The sequence below is a fragment of the Aedes aegypti genome, chromosome 2, assembly GCF_002204515.2.
Source record: "Aedes aegypti strain LVP_AGWG chromosome 2, AaegL5.0 Primary Assembly, whole genome shotgun sequence".
NCBI lineage: Eukaryota > Metazoa > Arthropoda > Insecta > Diptera > Culicidae > Aedes > Aedes aegypti.
Genome location: NC_035108.1, coordinates 24,145,348 through 24,162,709, shown reverse-complemented (window position 1 = coordinate 24,162,709; position 17,362 = coordinate 24,145,348). Strand labels below are relative to the sequence as shown.

Here is a 17,362-nt window from a genome sequence, read left to right as displayed (position 1 = left end):
CCAAGTTGACTTTCAACAAAAATGGCTTCTGTTTTAACGGGTTTGACAGTTGCTACACAGTTTTGGTTTTGATTGTCTCTATCGAAATTTGGTAGAGACGACTTTTGCCAAGGTCTTTTGTAATTACTTTGTTTCAGAACAATATTGTTTGAAAATCACAAGTAGAAAAAGAATTCAATGTAACGTGCCCTGGAAAGCTTGAAATCTAGAATAATTCTTACATACGAACTGTTTTCTTAAGTTAAGGTTTGCAGTTCTGCAAAATTGTTGCTTATTCATCGACTCGTGACCGATTATGTTCGAGCAGAAGAAGTGTGTAGAAACTATGAAGGATGGACGATTGTTTACATCAATTAAAGTAATCTAATGAGTGTAGCAACGATTGCGCTAACGAGCACGAAGCAAACTCTTATTTAATGTTTGCTGAAAGTTGCAAAAACTGGGTCCGCAAGGTTAGCAACAAAGAAGTTCCCCTTATGAAATTAATCTTCTTGGAATTGTGCCCCTTGGGCTGTACCATTCTGGATAAATCTGCAAAAAGACCGTAGCTGTTCTTCAATGCTGAAAATTTTATTTTTCTATCTTTATTAACGAGATTTTCAGTCTTTACTATCTTGGGGATGGGATTCAATTCCAGGTTCTCGGTGTGAGAGGCGTATGTTCTAACCACTACATCAGCTCCGTCTGTAATTCTAGAGATTGATCTGAACTAACCTAACCGTCGCCCCTACCAAAACTAGGCAGGTTTAAGCAAAGAAACCAGATCGTTATCTGTTGATACCAGATATCATGTATACGCGCTTCATATCAAGAGCTTGCGATCAGCTTGCCATGAGCGCACAACAATATCCGCGCGCTTGAGCACGTGCTATCGTGAGACACATTTGTTTAGATCTCATGTAGCAATGTACTAGCTCAAACGATCACATCTGCACTGGCTCATGCGCCGTCTCATAAGAAAATCTCAATGTGACAGCGCATTTGATACCCGCAGGCAAAATATTCAGAACTTCTGAATCAGAAGCAAGAAAAAGGATGGATTAAACTGTCCGCAAGCAGTTTGAAAGGTCTGACATTTTCATTCAACGCGGTTGGGATTCTAGCACTTCTGCTTACCATCGAAGAATCATAGTCATATACTGAAGCCGTATGCTTCCGTGGGGTTATTGTACTAGGCAAAAATAACTGCATTAAATTAAATTTAATAAGCGCATGTGACGAGCCTCACGAGACGTCTCATGAGACTCGCTCACTAAGGGTGCCGATGGCGGCCTGGTTTCAACCTAGGACAGGACTTGCCAGGTACTAGTGCAAATTTGAAACTATTTGCCAGTCAAAAAAGACCACTTCTGATTGGTCGTTTTGGCAAAGGCCTACTTTTACATCGTTGAGTTGGATTGCAACAGGGCACTTTGTTGCTAGCCCGCCGTGTTGCTAGTTCATAAGTTAGAGTTTTTATTGAAAGTTTGAAAACGTTTCATGAAATCTTTTTGCTACAAATCAATCTATATTCGATGCTTGGTTTACCGCATGTGCTCCTACAATACTAAAATAAATCAAAAATACTTAATTGAGTGCAGTATAATAGAAATTATATCAATTTTCTCTAAAAATATCGCCGGTTTTGAATCTAACCTACTTTAAAAAAGAAGCTGGCATTCGCTATTGCACTAAATTAATGAAACATGCAAGAAACAACCAAATTGTGAGCCTTGATACTTGAATTTGTTCAAGTGATTTGCTTAAAAAGGATACTGGTAGCACTGGCTTTTGTATCGTCAAGGTTATCGATTGAAAAACAACGGGGCAGTCCTTGTTGAGCTGTCACGTCCTGTCCTAGGTTTCAACGAGAATTGCTCATTTATTTTGTAAGTATCTGCATCTCGTGCCTCACATAATCTGTGTGATGCGATATGGAATATTGCATGGCACACTAGCTCATTCAGGTATACATGAGAAATACGGTACTCTGGTTGATACTCTCCAACGGCGAAAATGCACAGAATACACTGTGAAGCGTTTGGCAGAAATCTCAATTTCTGGTGCTGTCCTGAAACTTTCTCAAATCTTTCTTTCTTTCTCCATCTCTTTAGAAGAGGATTTCTCCTCTCTCCCTGATCCATGCATAAATTCATTTAATCGTCTTTCAATTCAACTCTTGCGTTTAAATTTTAATCAGCGCTAAAATGTCAACTAAGATTAACCTTATTACTGCTAAGCGTTCAATTTGCGTTTGTAGAAATTTGTGAGATTTATTCATGTGAAATTCACAAAAGTCGTGGTATTACTGAACTTCCATCGTAAACGATTTTATCTATTCATCAAAAAAAATTATTGAATCCAATGTCATCGCTTGAACTTTGTGTACATGCTATATCGATAGCATCCTTCAATTATTGCTAGAACCCAAAAAAATCCGCTCGTCGTTGCTTCCATTCCCACTCATCAATCTCAGAGTTAGTTTAGTTTTTCTTTTATTGAAAGTAATTCTAATCATCATGCATGCTCTAAGTTTAGTTTTACATTTAATTACCGTAATGTTTAAGTCCCATCTCACACTCAACCGAGAGTTATATCCAGTTTTCGACTAACTGTTATCTCTATTTCAACCTATCATTCGTCAAAACAGTGCCAATCGACACGAGCAAGTCGGGCGGCAGCGTAACGCACGGCCAGGGTCACGGTCACTTACCGGACGGAACCGATCCGGAGATCTACACCCCGCGCATTCCGCCAACGGAGGGCGGCCACGATAGCAACAACCCGTACGGCGGCAGCGGAGTCCTGATCATGAACGCCAAGAATGAGGACAGGACTGCGAGCTTCTTCGCGCAGCCGGGCATTCTCGCAGGTGAGTTAGCGGCGGGCCTTTTTTCCTCCTTTTCGTTTGGGTTTCTGGGTTGTTGGTTTGGTGAAATAATAATGAGGGGACTCGGGGTTCGACGATTGATGGCTTTCAGCTTTTGTCATTGTTGAGCGGTGATTATCCTGCTTCTGATTTTTCTGTCCTACTGTTGGGAAGCTTTTATCTCGAGTGCGTTCTCAAGCAATGAGTGGACCTAAAATATTCATAGACATGCGTGCCTGTTCTATACTGATCAGTGAATCAATTGTCAACCAACATGCAGCAACAAGAACATTGGCCTCCCTCGTTTTTGTTGCAACAATCTCATTCCACAACAATAATTTACCACATTTTGATCATGACAATGATCACGCTCCACTCACTTAACGAATTTGTAGGCTTTGAATTGAATTTTTCGAAAACTTCCTCCGTGTTGCTAAACATTGCCACATTATCGAATAACAACTATTAACCAAATATTATTTTATGTTTTGTTTGAAATAACTGATTAGGCAAGAGATGAAAAGGTTGCAGCGATGTTACCCTCTGTGCTGTCATGACAAATTTTCTTGAGATTGTGTATCCCAATCCGTAAGAATTGGGATAAACGGTTCGTTGCTTGTTCCGACGACAATTTGATTCACTGATGCGAATTAAATACAACAACCATTAACTTTTATACTATTTGTGTTCAAGCCAGTATTTGCATACTACTACATTTGTATCAAACCATCGTTCTGGGAAAAATAATAATAATTTTGAGCAAACTTAAAAATATATGATTTTTCTGATTGCTTTGTTCAGAACCCTAAGAAAGATAGTTTTAAACACTAATCCTCAAGTTACGTGTATCCCATTACGTAACAGGTCCTATTAAGTTTCGAAATCAAGCGCCTTCTTCAGCCTAGCGTTTATAGCTGCAAATTAAAACTGTGCTAGTAAATAAATTTCTGGTCGGTCCATGACTATTTCGTAACATGTTGCTGAATGATGATTTTTACAGCACGAGTCGTAAGTTTATCCTACGAGGCTTGCCGACTAGGATAATTGCGACGAATGCTGTAAAAATCGAGTTCTGCAACGAGTTACGTACAACATTTTTTGCTATTTCGTTGAAGACCACTTAAGGGTATCAGAAATTATATCGGAATGCATTCACCGTTATATCACAATTTTTTTTAAAAATGTTGTATAATGATTCATTACGCAACTAAAGACAGTTGCGTAATGAGAAAGCGTTGCGTAATGAATCATTACAGCACTGATTTTAGTTGCGTAATGAATATTGCCGCACTGCAAACTTCAGTGCAGGAAAGTAGGCCGTTTCATGACAGATTGGCGTGATGGAAAGCAGCCTATTACGATGAGAATTGCAAAAAGTAAATTTCCTTAACTTGCTTGGCATAGAGTACCATCGTACCTAACACACGATATACAAATGCGTAATTGGCAATGAAAGCTCTTAAATAATAACTGTGGAAATGTTCATAAGAACACTACGTTGGGAAACAGGCTCTGTCTCAGTTAGGACACAATACTAAGAGGATGCAGAAGAAGAAGAAATTCCAGAATCAACGACTCTTGGCGGTTATCCAAAAACTTCTACAGACGTAACCAGAGATCTCTCGGAGGTTTATGAATAAGGTTCACACTCAAGCATACTTAAATTAACATGTTATACCAAGTATGGAGTTAAATGGCTTTCGAGGGATATCCAAGAACTCTGTTAAATACAAGAATTCGTATCAACAAACGTTATCAGTAATCTCTTGAAGACAAATCGACAAGGCGCAAAGTCATATTTTAACCCTAGTTTCACATTATCAGATTACCATTGAACTCCATTAAATTCAGGTCTTTAGAGCTCTAAGTGCAACTAGTTTCCTTTCTGTTATTGATGAATAAGGTTTGCACCCAACTAGGCTCATTTAAATATGTCCTATCAATTTTAGATCTCAACGATTGTTTTGGATTAGTCAAACCTGGGGGGTGCGGACTCTGCCCGTATGTAAGACACATATTCAGCTGTAAAAGACTTATGCATAATTTGGACCACAAACTACTTTTCTTTAACTGTTGGCTAGCTTTGTGTTATAAAAATTATAAAACAGTTTTTAGCGTGATAAAATCTTGACAGTACATTTCAACGCATTCTCAGATATAAGTAATTGAAGTTTGACAGCATCCTGGTTGCTTGTTGATGTCCAGTTCGCATCCCCCAGATTGAAACACTTCTTTGAGTGATGACCTTCGTATCTACTGGCGTAAACGGACAAGTTGCGGGACCTAAAAATTCGCAGACGCAATTTGTTTTTTTACTTCGCGGGAAACGTCACTTTCATAAGTCACAAGTGTTCCAAAACAAACAAACTTTTCAAAAACTTCAAACATATCCCCATCAAACACTACCTCAGCACCTACATCTCCAAGACTACCTCTATCTCTACCTGCAACCATGTACTTCGTTTTGGTAGAATTCATGGAGAACGATTCTAATGAGGTCGATATCGTTCGCAAAGCCAAGGAGCATGTGCGACCGTGTGGTCAAAGTGCCGTTTTTCTGCACGCCAGATCCCCCAATGGCACCCTCGAATGCAATGTTGAACAGCAAATTCGAAAGTGCGTCTTCTTGCGGCAATCCGTCTGAAGTTACAAACGAGGTTGACACCTCATCTGCAACCCGAACACTTAATCCATCCAGCGTTGCACGTATCAGCCTAACGAGTTTCGCCAGAAAACCATATTAAGACATTTTCTACCGCAGGGTGGGTGGTTTACAAGTTATACTCCCGAAATTTATCTCGGATCATTCGCAAGGTAAAAGTCTGGCCCATTGTCGAGTTGCCTTCATGAAAACCAGCCTGGTGAACGCCGACGAAGGACTTTTTGAGTGGTCTCAGTCTGTTAAACAGTATTGGCAGTATTTTGTACGCAGAATTCAGCAGGGTAATCCTTCTGCAATTGGCGCACTCCAGTCTGTGTTCTTTCGTGTAGACTGGGCGTATGAGGCCTTTCAATTAACCGGTACGCCTTTCTTTGTCCACCCATACCTTCAGAAAAACTCGGTGGATCGATTAGTAAAGCCGCTCACTTCCGTGCTTGAGAAACGCGACCGGGATCTCGTCCTTCCCAGCAGCCTTGCAGTTCTTCAGCTCGCTGACAGCAGTTTTTACACTCCTATGGTCGGGAAGTCCACTGCTTGACCGTCTTCATCAACGTTCACCCTGTTTCAATCCACTTTTCTATTTTCGCCGTTTAAAAACTGCTGAAAAAGCTTTTTCTACCTCTCTCAATCATTGAATATGAATGGCGAAATCTTGAGCTTCACCTACCATAGGGTTTTGTTCTAATTCGTCGTAAGCGCTACTATTCGTCGTATCAAACTTTAAATGTTCCACTACGGCGGATATTCAAACTTGCCTGCAACATAGATTCATTATCCAAGTGTAATTTTGTGAAAGCTGTTATGGTTTGTACACTTGTACACCAAAAATGCAATAAAACTACTGTATTTCGGTAAATAACTTCAGTTCAATTATCCACTTTGCACTTTTTCACCGAAATCGCATGGACGAACACGATTTGAGAGAAATACTTAGCGATCGACTGAGCCACACCACTTTCCAACACAAGTTTCTTCCCGCCCCCATGGGTGACTTACTTCGCCGGGCACTTATTTTCACTATGGAAAACCTTCGTACTTCTTCACTGAAGGATTTCATTCCAATCACACGCCGTAAAACTTCAATAAATCATCAAATTTCACGAAGTTTCCTCAACCAGTGTATAATGTTAGAATGTAAACAAAGTTCAATCCGTCGTACTGAGAAAAAAAAGCTTGTGCGCATCAATGTGTGCGCGACGCTCGACGTAAAAATACGGTTCCTTTGATTGTGTTGTTTTCGCTGTACTGTGAGCAAATGCCATAATTGTACGGTCAAAAGGAATTGTATTCATATGTTTGGGCTGAATTTTGATGACGATTAATTAATTTTAAAGAAATCGACGGATTGACATTGGCGTAGCTAGATTTTTTTTCTGGAGGGGGCCTCTGGGGGGCCTAGCAAATACTTGTTTTACAGAAGTAATGTCAGTCGCAAAAATCACGATTTTCACAAATTTCATAGTTTTCACCGTTAGTGATACATGTAAATTTCAATTTTCGCTACGAAAAAGATTCAAGGAATGTCCTTTGTGTTTCTTCCTTGACCTTTTCAGATATTCAACCATGTGCTTTGAAGAGATTCCTCTGAAAATTCCTACGGGAATTTCTTCATGAATTATTTTCGTACTTTTCAGTGCTTTCTCCAAGAACTCCTTTGTCAGTTTTCACTGAGTTCGTCCTGAGATCCCCACGGAAAATCATTCCCAGACCTTCTTGATCTTCTGAAAATTTCTCGAATAATCTCTATCGAATTGCTGAACATATCTATTGAATAATTCCGCCAGAGAATGCATTAGATTTTTTTAATCATTTCTCCTAGAAGGTCCTCTAGGTTCAAATTGATAGTTTAAAGTATCCTTCTGTGTTAATTAATAATTTGTTTAGGATTCCCAGGAAATACTAAGGATATTTCCAAAAAATAGTACCAACAATTCTAGTAATCTCACCAAAAATTTCTTCAAAATCACCAAGCAAGGGTTCATTCGACGAATTCTTCAGAGAGTTCGCCAATAGTTTTTTCAACTATGTTTTTGAAGTTCTTTCTAAAGTTTCTCTACAGGATTGTTTGAATAAATCGCGGCAACTTCCTGCAAAAAAAAATAAATGACTCTTCTAGGTGTTACTGTAAGGATCCCTTTTAATAGTCCACCAGAATTTCCTGAGCAACAAAAAAGACTTCTATTGGGAAAATGTTATACATTATTTCTCAGAGAAGTTCACCGCAAATCTATCTGTGTTTTTATTTCACAGATAATTATTTGTTATATTTACCTAAAATTAAGAAGCAACATCTTGCATTACGTCAAAACCCTAGATATTTTTATATTTTGTTATAAATGCCATTAGCATTCTTTAAACATCTATTCGATTTAAAGAATTTTTACATTCCTATAAAGTTCCTAGCGGAATATATTCAATAGTTCCTTCAAAAACTCTTACGCAAAAATACTCTAAGATTTCCCGATTAATTTGTTCAGGGTTTTCTTAGAGAATTATATTTCCCTAATATTCTTCCGGTAAATGCACTAAAGATTCATCTAAATATTTTCCATAGAACTTCTTCTATAAACCACACTAACAATTCATTCTTGAACATCTCAACACATTTCTCCAGAAGTTCCATCAAGGATTCTTTCAGCTTTCAAACTCAATTTTTTTTTTTGCGAATAATAATCTCAGGATTCTCATTTAACATTAAAAAAATTATCCACTCTCCATTTTTGCTTCAAAAGCTATTCCAGGAATATCTCAATATTTTTTAGGAATTGCTTTACAAATTCCTCTACGAATCACTCCATATCAGATTTTTATAAAACACATACAAAAAAAAGGTTTAAATAAATGGAAATTGTTTGAATAGTTGCAGCTTTAATATAATTCGGAAAAATTTACTCAAATTCCTGTCGTAAAATTCAAAAAATAAACCGTCGAATTTATGAAACTTTTTGACAATGTACCTCACAGAAAGGCTTATGTTGTCCTTGTAGGATTTACTACAAAAAAAAACTTATTCTTTTCTCGACATCTTTTATAATAGAAAATTATTGGTGATAAAACAGATGGAATTTTTACTGAAATTATATGTTACTAAAATTTAAGATAATATTATGTATGAACTCCGAAGTTTCCTGATACTATGGGGAACAAATTGATGTAGAACCCATTTTTGTTCTACCTTCAGAAATTCCAAACAAACTTACTTGAAGTTTAACGCAACTATATTCTTGAAGAACATTACCGAAAATGTATTGTGGTAAAATACGTAATGTAAAATTTTAATTAATTTAAAACTTAGAGGAAACTTTTGCATAACTTTGAAAATTTGTTAGGGAATCCCTGATGGATGATACATGTGAGAATTCTGCGAGTTTTCAAAACTCCTATAATTTACTTTTTTTTATATTCTTTGAAATGTTGCGTTTTGAAGTATAAAAAGATTTTTGTACGAAGCTCCTCAAAGCGTCATGGGAAGGAGGAGAACCAACAAAATGTTTAAGCAGGTAGAACAATTAATGGGCAATGGCACAATGAAAGATATTTTACATTTTTTCTCCAAAAGTAAATTACAGGATAGTTAAAGCATCTCTAATGAATTAACAAATAAAACAAACTCCTTAAGAAGGTCCACAATTTTTTTTTTAGAAATTATGCCAGAAAGCCTCTATTAATTCCACCCTCGTATCGCACAGAAATTCAAACCTAGAATATGGAATCTGCCAATAATATACAATACAATTCAAGATAAGTACAAATTTCTTTATGAATATCTTAATAAATTTTTCCCACTTCCCAGTTATTTTGCTCTACAGATTCCATTACCGTTATGCTAATTTCGGAGGCAATTTTCTCTTCGTGGTTTGTACCAAATTTCCTCTGAAGATTCAAAGCCAAGAGACATTTCAAAAGCAATTTTCTTTCCAATTCTTGAATAGTCCGGGGATTTGAAGCAAAATTTCTAGAGAAAAAACATAGAACTATTTTTGACAAAATTTGTGAAGTATTGTGTATATATTTCTTAAGGATTTTTGATGAACTTCTCGGAAGAATTTGTAAGAAATTTTTGGAAAAAGTAATCAAAGAAATTTACAGAACATTTTCCAATAGAACTTTCAGCCAAATATATCTGTATAAGATGACAGAAATAATGTTTTTTTGGAGGAGTTGCGTGGGATAACTAAACTTTTCAAAGATTAGGTAAAATTTTCCACGGTGGTTTTGGCGCCAAATTTCATTTTTTTTTTTCGTCTAGAAACCCTGATTATGACGTCTTCTGCATGCTCGATGCATAAAAGTTGTCGAATAAATATTTTTTTAACTATTTTATTCCGGAAGCATTTGGACACTTCGAATCAAAACGGTATTGCCTGAGAAATTCCTTTAGTAATATTGTCTATTTTTGTCGGACGTTATACGAGTTGAAGTTAATGTATGGATTTTTTAGTGCATTCTCAATAGAAGACATCATCAGCAGATACCTCGAGCAAGGTACCCTCCACAAACATGAGAAATCAGAATGCAGTGAATATGCTGCTTTATGCTGAAACAGCATTATTTGGATTATTCAGAAAAAAAAACACTAATTTTGTGAATTAAACTTCCTGAATATTGACGCTTTTTGGTACAACGGTATTATACACATACAACAAGAAGCTAGTTCTAACAGTAACCAATCGATCGACAGCCGGACTGTTAAGCTTTCGGTTGTCGTGGGATTCACCAAAGTCAGAATCGCCACGCTGATGTTATAGAAGACAAGCGAGATTTTCTCACTGTAGTTGTACAACATACAATAACGTAACTTTTGAAGAATGTTTTTGTTAATAACACGAGTCATGTACATTGATTCAGAAGATGTTGCTTCATGCTGAACTGTTTTTTTTGCAATCATCAAAAATTCTGGGGGGGGCCTGGATGATTCTGGAGGGGGCCAGGCCCCCCTGGTCCCCCCTGTTCCTACGCCAATGCCGGATTGAGAATACGGTAAGATGCATTTTCTTTGCATTATTTCCAAAAAGAGATCAAGATTTATCAAAATGTTATTGTACAATGCCAAAGATGTTTTGAGAAAGAATTGTTTGGCATCGGTTTGTATCAGCATCATTCACTGTAATACTGGGAAAATTGCAGTTCTCACTGATCAATGCTTAATACGATGGATACTAGCACATCACCCTACTGTCTTCATGCTGCCTTTTCTTTATGCAATCCACTGCGCTTTTGCTCAACTCTCACTACCCTGTACAGCTCTTTGGGATTGGTACACGCTCAAAAAAGAGTTCTGGAAAACGTGAACTGTAAAAAATACACCATGAACTACCATCATGTTTACGCAAAAACATGATCTAGTTCACGTTGTATTATTGCTTGTTTTTGTTTTACGTCTGTCACTCTCTGGCATTCTACTTCGAACCAGTTCGAGAGGGATTCGCGATAAGGGCCTATCTGACAAATCAATAACAATGAGAAAATAACCAATGAAATTTTCATGTGCAATTTTTAATCCCAATTGGAGAAAATATACTCCAACTTTAACTATTTCACTTTAATACACAATTCATAAACCTAGTTCCAAAATCCCCATCAATACCACACACATCTCCTTCAATTTTCCTAGCTATTTCGTAATAAAAAAATATTATAAAGTTTCGCCTTACACGCACTCAAGAATGCCAGTATCGCCCAATGTTATGAGCCTGTAATCGATATTATTTTCAGTATCGCCTATTACTTTTGCGCCGTGTTTTCATTCTGGTTTCAATTAAGCCCGCCATGTACGCCTTGTTTATGTTTTGTTTGCAGTGTCGCCGTTTACTCTCGCCGTGTTTTGATTTCGATTTCAGATGCACCCATCACTTTGATAAACAAAAACACAGGCGTAATCAATAGAGTGTGTGGTTTTGTATAAGGTGAAGTTTCGTCTTCTACAAATTTGCGTTTTTTGAATAGTTAAATTAACGAAAGGGGAAAAGTTCAAGTGCAGTGAATAGACAATCAAGCTACAATTTAACCGCTATAGTTTCCTAAATTGTGTACATTTTGTCAGTTTCGCCTAATTCGCGAATCTTTCTAGAGTTGTTTCGCTTTCGTCGTCACACCCCGCACCGTTGTGCTCATCGCTTTATGGTTTGTTTGTTTGTGTATTCACGACAACAGGGAGTGCATTCGTACAGGCGTCAGGTTGAATTTACAATTTACAATAGTACAATTCAATTTCCGTTTCAATTGCTGGTATAATTTGGTATCAAGCAAGAATTTCAAGAGGTTTTCCACTTTTATTTCATCATTTTTGAGTGCACTCCGTATGCTAGTTGTGTCAATACTATTTTCTTGTCGCTCGGTTCCAAATTATCGACATTCGAGAATTATATTCCGCACGTCCCCTATCGTTCCGCAACATTCCCATTTTGTTGGGCTTCTCTCTTCAATAGAAATGTGTGTGTGTGAGTCGCGTGTGACCGATCCTCAACCGTGTTAACACTCGCTGGACGGTTGTGCTCCCTTGGTCTGTCCATCGTAGCGTGTCGTTCTTTATTTCTCTCAACTTCACATCTCGGATCTCGTGCCACAGATGCCGCGTTCCCATCTTGACCGTTTTTAGTGCGTCCTCTTCTGGGATGGGGGAGTTGGATACCGGTTGTCTCCTATCCGCGTTGTCTAGTCGGTCGCATTCGTTATCTCCATTGATGCCTGCATGTCTACAGAACCTACAGAATGTAGGATATTGTAGTATCAACGGCATCATCCAAAACACTTGGATTTTCAATGGACGGTAATATCCATGAAATTTGATCGCAACCAATTCAATATAGAGTTCCCAGTTTGTTGACTGGGGATTCCTTAAACGCAAAGTCTGCGCAGTTACATTTGAATGTTCAAAGAAGATGTAGCGATGATCAGATAATGATTCCTCATCTGATACATGCTAATTCGTCAACTCGTGACTGATTCTATTCGAGCAGAGCGTTATGTCTAACACTTCTTCTCTATTAGAAACCATGAAGGTTGGGCGATTGCCTATGTTAAGTAATCCAAAGTCTTTACTACTTAGGTATTCCATCAGACTGGAGCCTCTCAAATTGATATCTGAGCTGCCCCAGATGATGTGATGAGCATTGGCATCACTGCCCACAATCAACGGAAGGCCTTTTGTTACGCAGTTTACGACAACTCGTTTGAAGTCATCCGTTGGGGATGGTTCATCATGTGGTAAATATACCGAACAATACACGTATTTCCTGTTGAGGCCACCAACAGAAACATCGATTGTGACAGCACATACATCTCTGGTAGTTAACTCAGAAATGAGTGTAGCAACGATTGCTTTATTAACGAGCACGCATGCGCGGGGCATGGAGCGCGAGTTTGCCATTACAAGTTTGCTGAAAGTAGCAAAAACTGGGTCCACAAGGATACCTAGATAGAAGTTCCCTCTACGAGAGTAGGGTTCTTGAACTAGCGCCACTTGGGCTGCACCATTTTGCATGAATCTGCAAAGATTGATCGTTGCTGTTCTTTTATGCTGAAGATTGATCTGAGCTAACCTAACCGTAGCCACTACCCAAACTAGGCAGGATTAAGCTTTTTGCAATCTCAGCACGAAAAAGACCAGCAACGAAAAAACCAGATCGGTATCTATTTAAAGACGCCAAAGACGAAAGAGCACAGAATACACTGTGTAAAACGCCTAATGCGAATCCATATAGGTGATAATTTAAATTAAATGTCAACATATTCATAATCCTACCCTTATTGAGCCTCAGGATAGAGAAGAAGGGCAGCCGATTATCTCGGAGAAACACAAGGTCACCTGCACCATTGCTCCGGGTAGCACAGGAAGGACTCAATACTGTGGAGGGCGCCCTGGTACCCCACAGGTTCCGTTAGCGGTTAGGTTCTATTTAGACCCCCTAACCATTCATTCCTAGGCACGGTACGCATCACACCATGAATTACGGGTCACCTGTGAGGTGGACTTTTACCACCGGAACAGGCAGTCCGTAGTGTCAATTCTTAGCCAGTTGAAACAACCGCTACCGAAAAGCCCTGGAATGATAATGAGATTTTACAACACTCTTAGTAAAAACGCCAAAAATTCACATTTTCCATTTTAACGATAGAGTATGAAATTTTTCAAAATTTCAACAAGTTTTTACTGTGGATACTTTAGTAAGATATATTTCGATATATTGATATATACAGTACTGGACAGAATAAAGTACGCATTGGCCGTTTTTCCATACAAAATGGTCAAGTTTGCAGGCTTATATCTCCGTTTCTAGATGTCCGATTAACCTGAAATTTTCACCGCAGCTTGAAAGTAACCTCAAATTTGTTAGTCTATAAATTCATAGTTTTTTCAAAAACAAACTTTTAAGTTATCGCAAATCTCAAATTTTGATAAAAATGACAAAATTTTGAAAAAGAAATAATTTTTAAACGGTAATATTTAAAGCAATATGTCCTTCCGCAAAAAAAATGCAATTTGATAAGACACACAAGTTTGCAGAACATCATATTTCGGTAAAACTGATTGTTTTCAAAATATTTAAAAATAAAATTATGCAATTTTTCGCAAATTGAGAGATTTTTAACAATTTAAAAGATTGTGTTTCAAATACAGTGATATTTCATTTGAGTAAAATCTATATTATATCTAGGCTGTGGTGAAAATTTCAGATCAATCGGACCTCTAGAAGCTGAGATTCAGATCTCCAAACTTGACCATTTTGTATGGAAAAACGGCCAATGCGTACTTTATTCTGTCCAGTACTGTAGATATATAGATTTTATGCAAATTAGAATTTTTTATTGTGTTTCAGTCGAAACCCAAATGCACGGTGAATGGATCCTTTTCAATATATATGGTTCCTATTACCGTGCATTAGAGTAAAAGACATGAAATTGCTCTGTAATATTAGATTTGTTGTTATGTCGTCATTAAACTACTTCATATTTAGTTTTTGAGTGAATATGGAATGGCTTAGACAATACAGTCAAACTCCTATAACGATTTAAATGAAACAATAATAGTTTAGCCAGTTTTTAAACTTTTTATGGTTTTTATTGTAAATGAAGATTTGAATACTCTTAAAAATGAGTGCACACACTACTAGCAAATAGTTGCTCCATCAGCAACGTCTCTTCAAGATTACAAAATTTAATCATGACGAAAACTATACGCACGGTGAATGGTGCACTAGTGTGCACGGTAAATGCTGACATAGAACGGTACGAGGCGATCTTAACATGACATTTTCAAATATAATGTTGAAGCATTTTTTGTTATGCATCACTAGTCTTAGATTTTTCCCTGAATTTTTATATAATCACACGCTACGTAGTAGTATTCTAGTACGCTGGAAGTCCTTTTTTTTCTTAAATGCACGGTGAATGGTAGCCTATACCGTGATGGGATCCACCGCTCGGAATTCACGTTCTTCGGTTTTCGGCCAGCGTATTTCCTGAAAAGCTGCCACGTTCACGCCGACATTCCGAAGTTCACGAGCCCAACACGCGTGGGTTCACGTTCCGAGATCCGACTTTCCGCTGGCTTTTATTCGTTGCTGGGCCTGTTGCCGTTACATCAATCCATTTGCTCTACTTTTGCCTGTTGCTGAAGAGTCTTCGATAGGCCGAGGGGCTGCCTACTCGATGCTGACTCGATACATCATTGTCCGATTGTTCTTTATATGATGACCACGGTTGGTGGCTACCGTCCTCCTTTATCAGGGCTTTGGACCTTTAGCTCTGGTTCTGAGTAGTTTCAATTTTTTTCGAACATGCTACATGCTATGGTGAACCGTCACTGAATTCCGAGGTCAATCCATTTATGAAGCTAAAATTCCATTAACGCAACGATTCTTTTCACGTACCCTTAGCCCATTACGTAAAAAGAGGTTTCAGAATAATTGTTGTTTGTTCAGAAAGAAACAATATAAACATTGAAGAGGTCCATTTCAATAACACACAGAATTTCTCCAAAATTGACAGCTCCAACTCACCACCCCAGGAGTTGAGAATCCCTGCTCTTCGAGCAACCATCGGCTTTCGACGATAAAACATCATCCTCTCGTTGGCATTGATTTAGGAAATTGGATTTAAATTTTAATGATGGCAGTCGATAAGCTTTCCAGTGCGCCGGTTGGCCATCATCGTTGTCGAAAGGTTGTATCAGAAATTAATTACAAAGACACAGCACAAACTTATCTCGTTAAACCTGGTCGTGTTCGGGACCAGTTGGAGAATCCGTCATTGAGCTGGGAACTTTCTTCGCAAAGGTTCTGTCTAGCTGGAACGCGAGGGACCTGTCGTCTAATATCGCTTGCGAAAAGGATTGACATCCGGCGTTACCGTTCCATTTCGGTGACTAAATATAGAGTGAACAGTAGGGTAGTCCTTGAAACCAAAAGTTCGTAAGGTGTATTGAATTCAAATCACGTAGAATGAAAAACCTCAAAGTTTTAACCAAAAATATTAAAAGCTTCAAAATGAAATTTCACGTTATAGATTATTACATCGAGCAAAATTTTATTAACAAAATAAGTTTGGCGCGTCAAATTGGGTTAACACTTCTTTAAAAGCAGTGAATTTCCTCATTTAGAAAATTAGCCGCTTCTATGGTCGCACCCTAGTGAACAGTCACAGTGCCAGCGGGAGGCAAAGTTGAGTCAGGTCCTTTCTTATTTGTCATGGCCTAGAGGGTTCTCTTGGATTCGGGGGGTTTTACGCTTGGTTAAAAGTGGCATTGCCAGGGGATACCGAAATCCCAAACGGCTAGTAATAATAGATTATTTGCGCATTAATAATCACGGGGTAAATAATGGTTCTTCTGGAGGAGAATGAGTACCGATTTGAGTTTGCGGTAGATGGAGTGTTTTATGATTTGAGGCAAGCAAAAGTTGCCGTGGGGTCTTGAAAGTTTCAACAAAAAGGATTTGTGATTTCTCCAGAGTTTAATTAGCTTATCGGATTAAAAAGTTAAAGATTTTAACGAGATTTATCCATGTGAATAATTGTTTGTCTTCTACTTCTCCTCAGAAATCGTTTGAACATTCAAACTATTATTCCTTTTCATCATATTTGATTTCGATTTAATTTATTAACCATTTCTTATCTAGTTTATTGCAAAATTGTTATTGCAATATGATGTTGTCATTTGACGTGACACAAGCATTCGAATAAGAATTGATAAGCAAAAGGCGACATAAAGACTAACATAACTTCTGAGGAAATCTCTATGCATTAGCATAGCACAGCATAGATTGACTGTGCATGGTTGCTACCCCGCGATTGATCGGAACTGGTAAGATTCGCATTTCGATCCTAATAAATAAGGGATGGGATTTACCGTTAATGGAAGTGCATTTTAGCAGATCTCATATTATTGATCCATAACGGCGCCGGTCAAGTCCTTACAGTCAGATAGGGTGGGGAAGGAATGTTGGTGTACAATGATTGTTGCTTCTAGAGACCGAAAATACCTCTGCATCTCAACAATCACCACGGGAACAATATTGACTACTGAGGGAGGAAAAAGATCTGAGAGTCCTTTGGTCGATGATGCGATCTATGAATAAGGAGGAAAAATACAACTCTTACTTCAAATTACTTTTGCATTTTAGTTTCGTGATGAAAATATATTGGTGGATGATTGAGAAAAGAGTGTCGTTTTTCATGAAGGTTACCTTGAATAACTCCACGACTCAGACAACCAAAATGTAGGTATAACGAAATCACTTGGAGGCTTTGCATGTGCAAAATTTCACTTATAAGATGTCGTGAAAAGGCCTCCTACGCACAAAAGTGGAGGCGATATACATGCATATATTATGTGATGCGTAATAGCATACAAT

At 38.0% G+C, this 17,362-nt stretch overlaps 1 protein-coding gene across 4 annotated transcripts in view; it reads left to right on the top strand.

Moving 5' to 3' along the window:
* The window catches only part of LOC5579032 (syndecan), a 180,835-nt gene that overhangs the window by 144,727 nt on the left and 18,746 nt on the right, over positions 1 to 17,362 (top strand). For all 4 annotated transcript variants that reach the window (XM_021840278.1, XM_021840279.1, XM_021840280.1 and 1 more), the window contains exon 4: positions 2,630 to 2,851. In XM_021840278.1, coding sequence (XP_021695970.1) covers positions 2,630 to 2,851 — 222 coding nt within the window. The remainder of the gene's footprint in view (positions 1 to 2,629; positions 2,852 to 17,362) is intronic.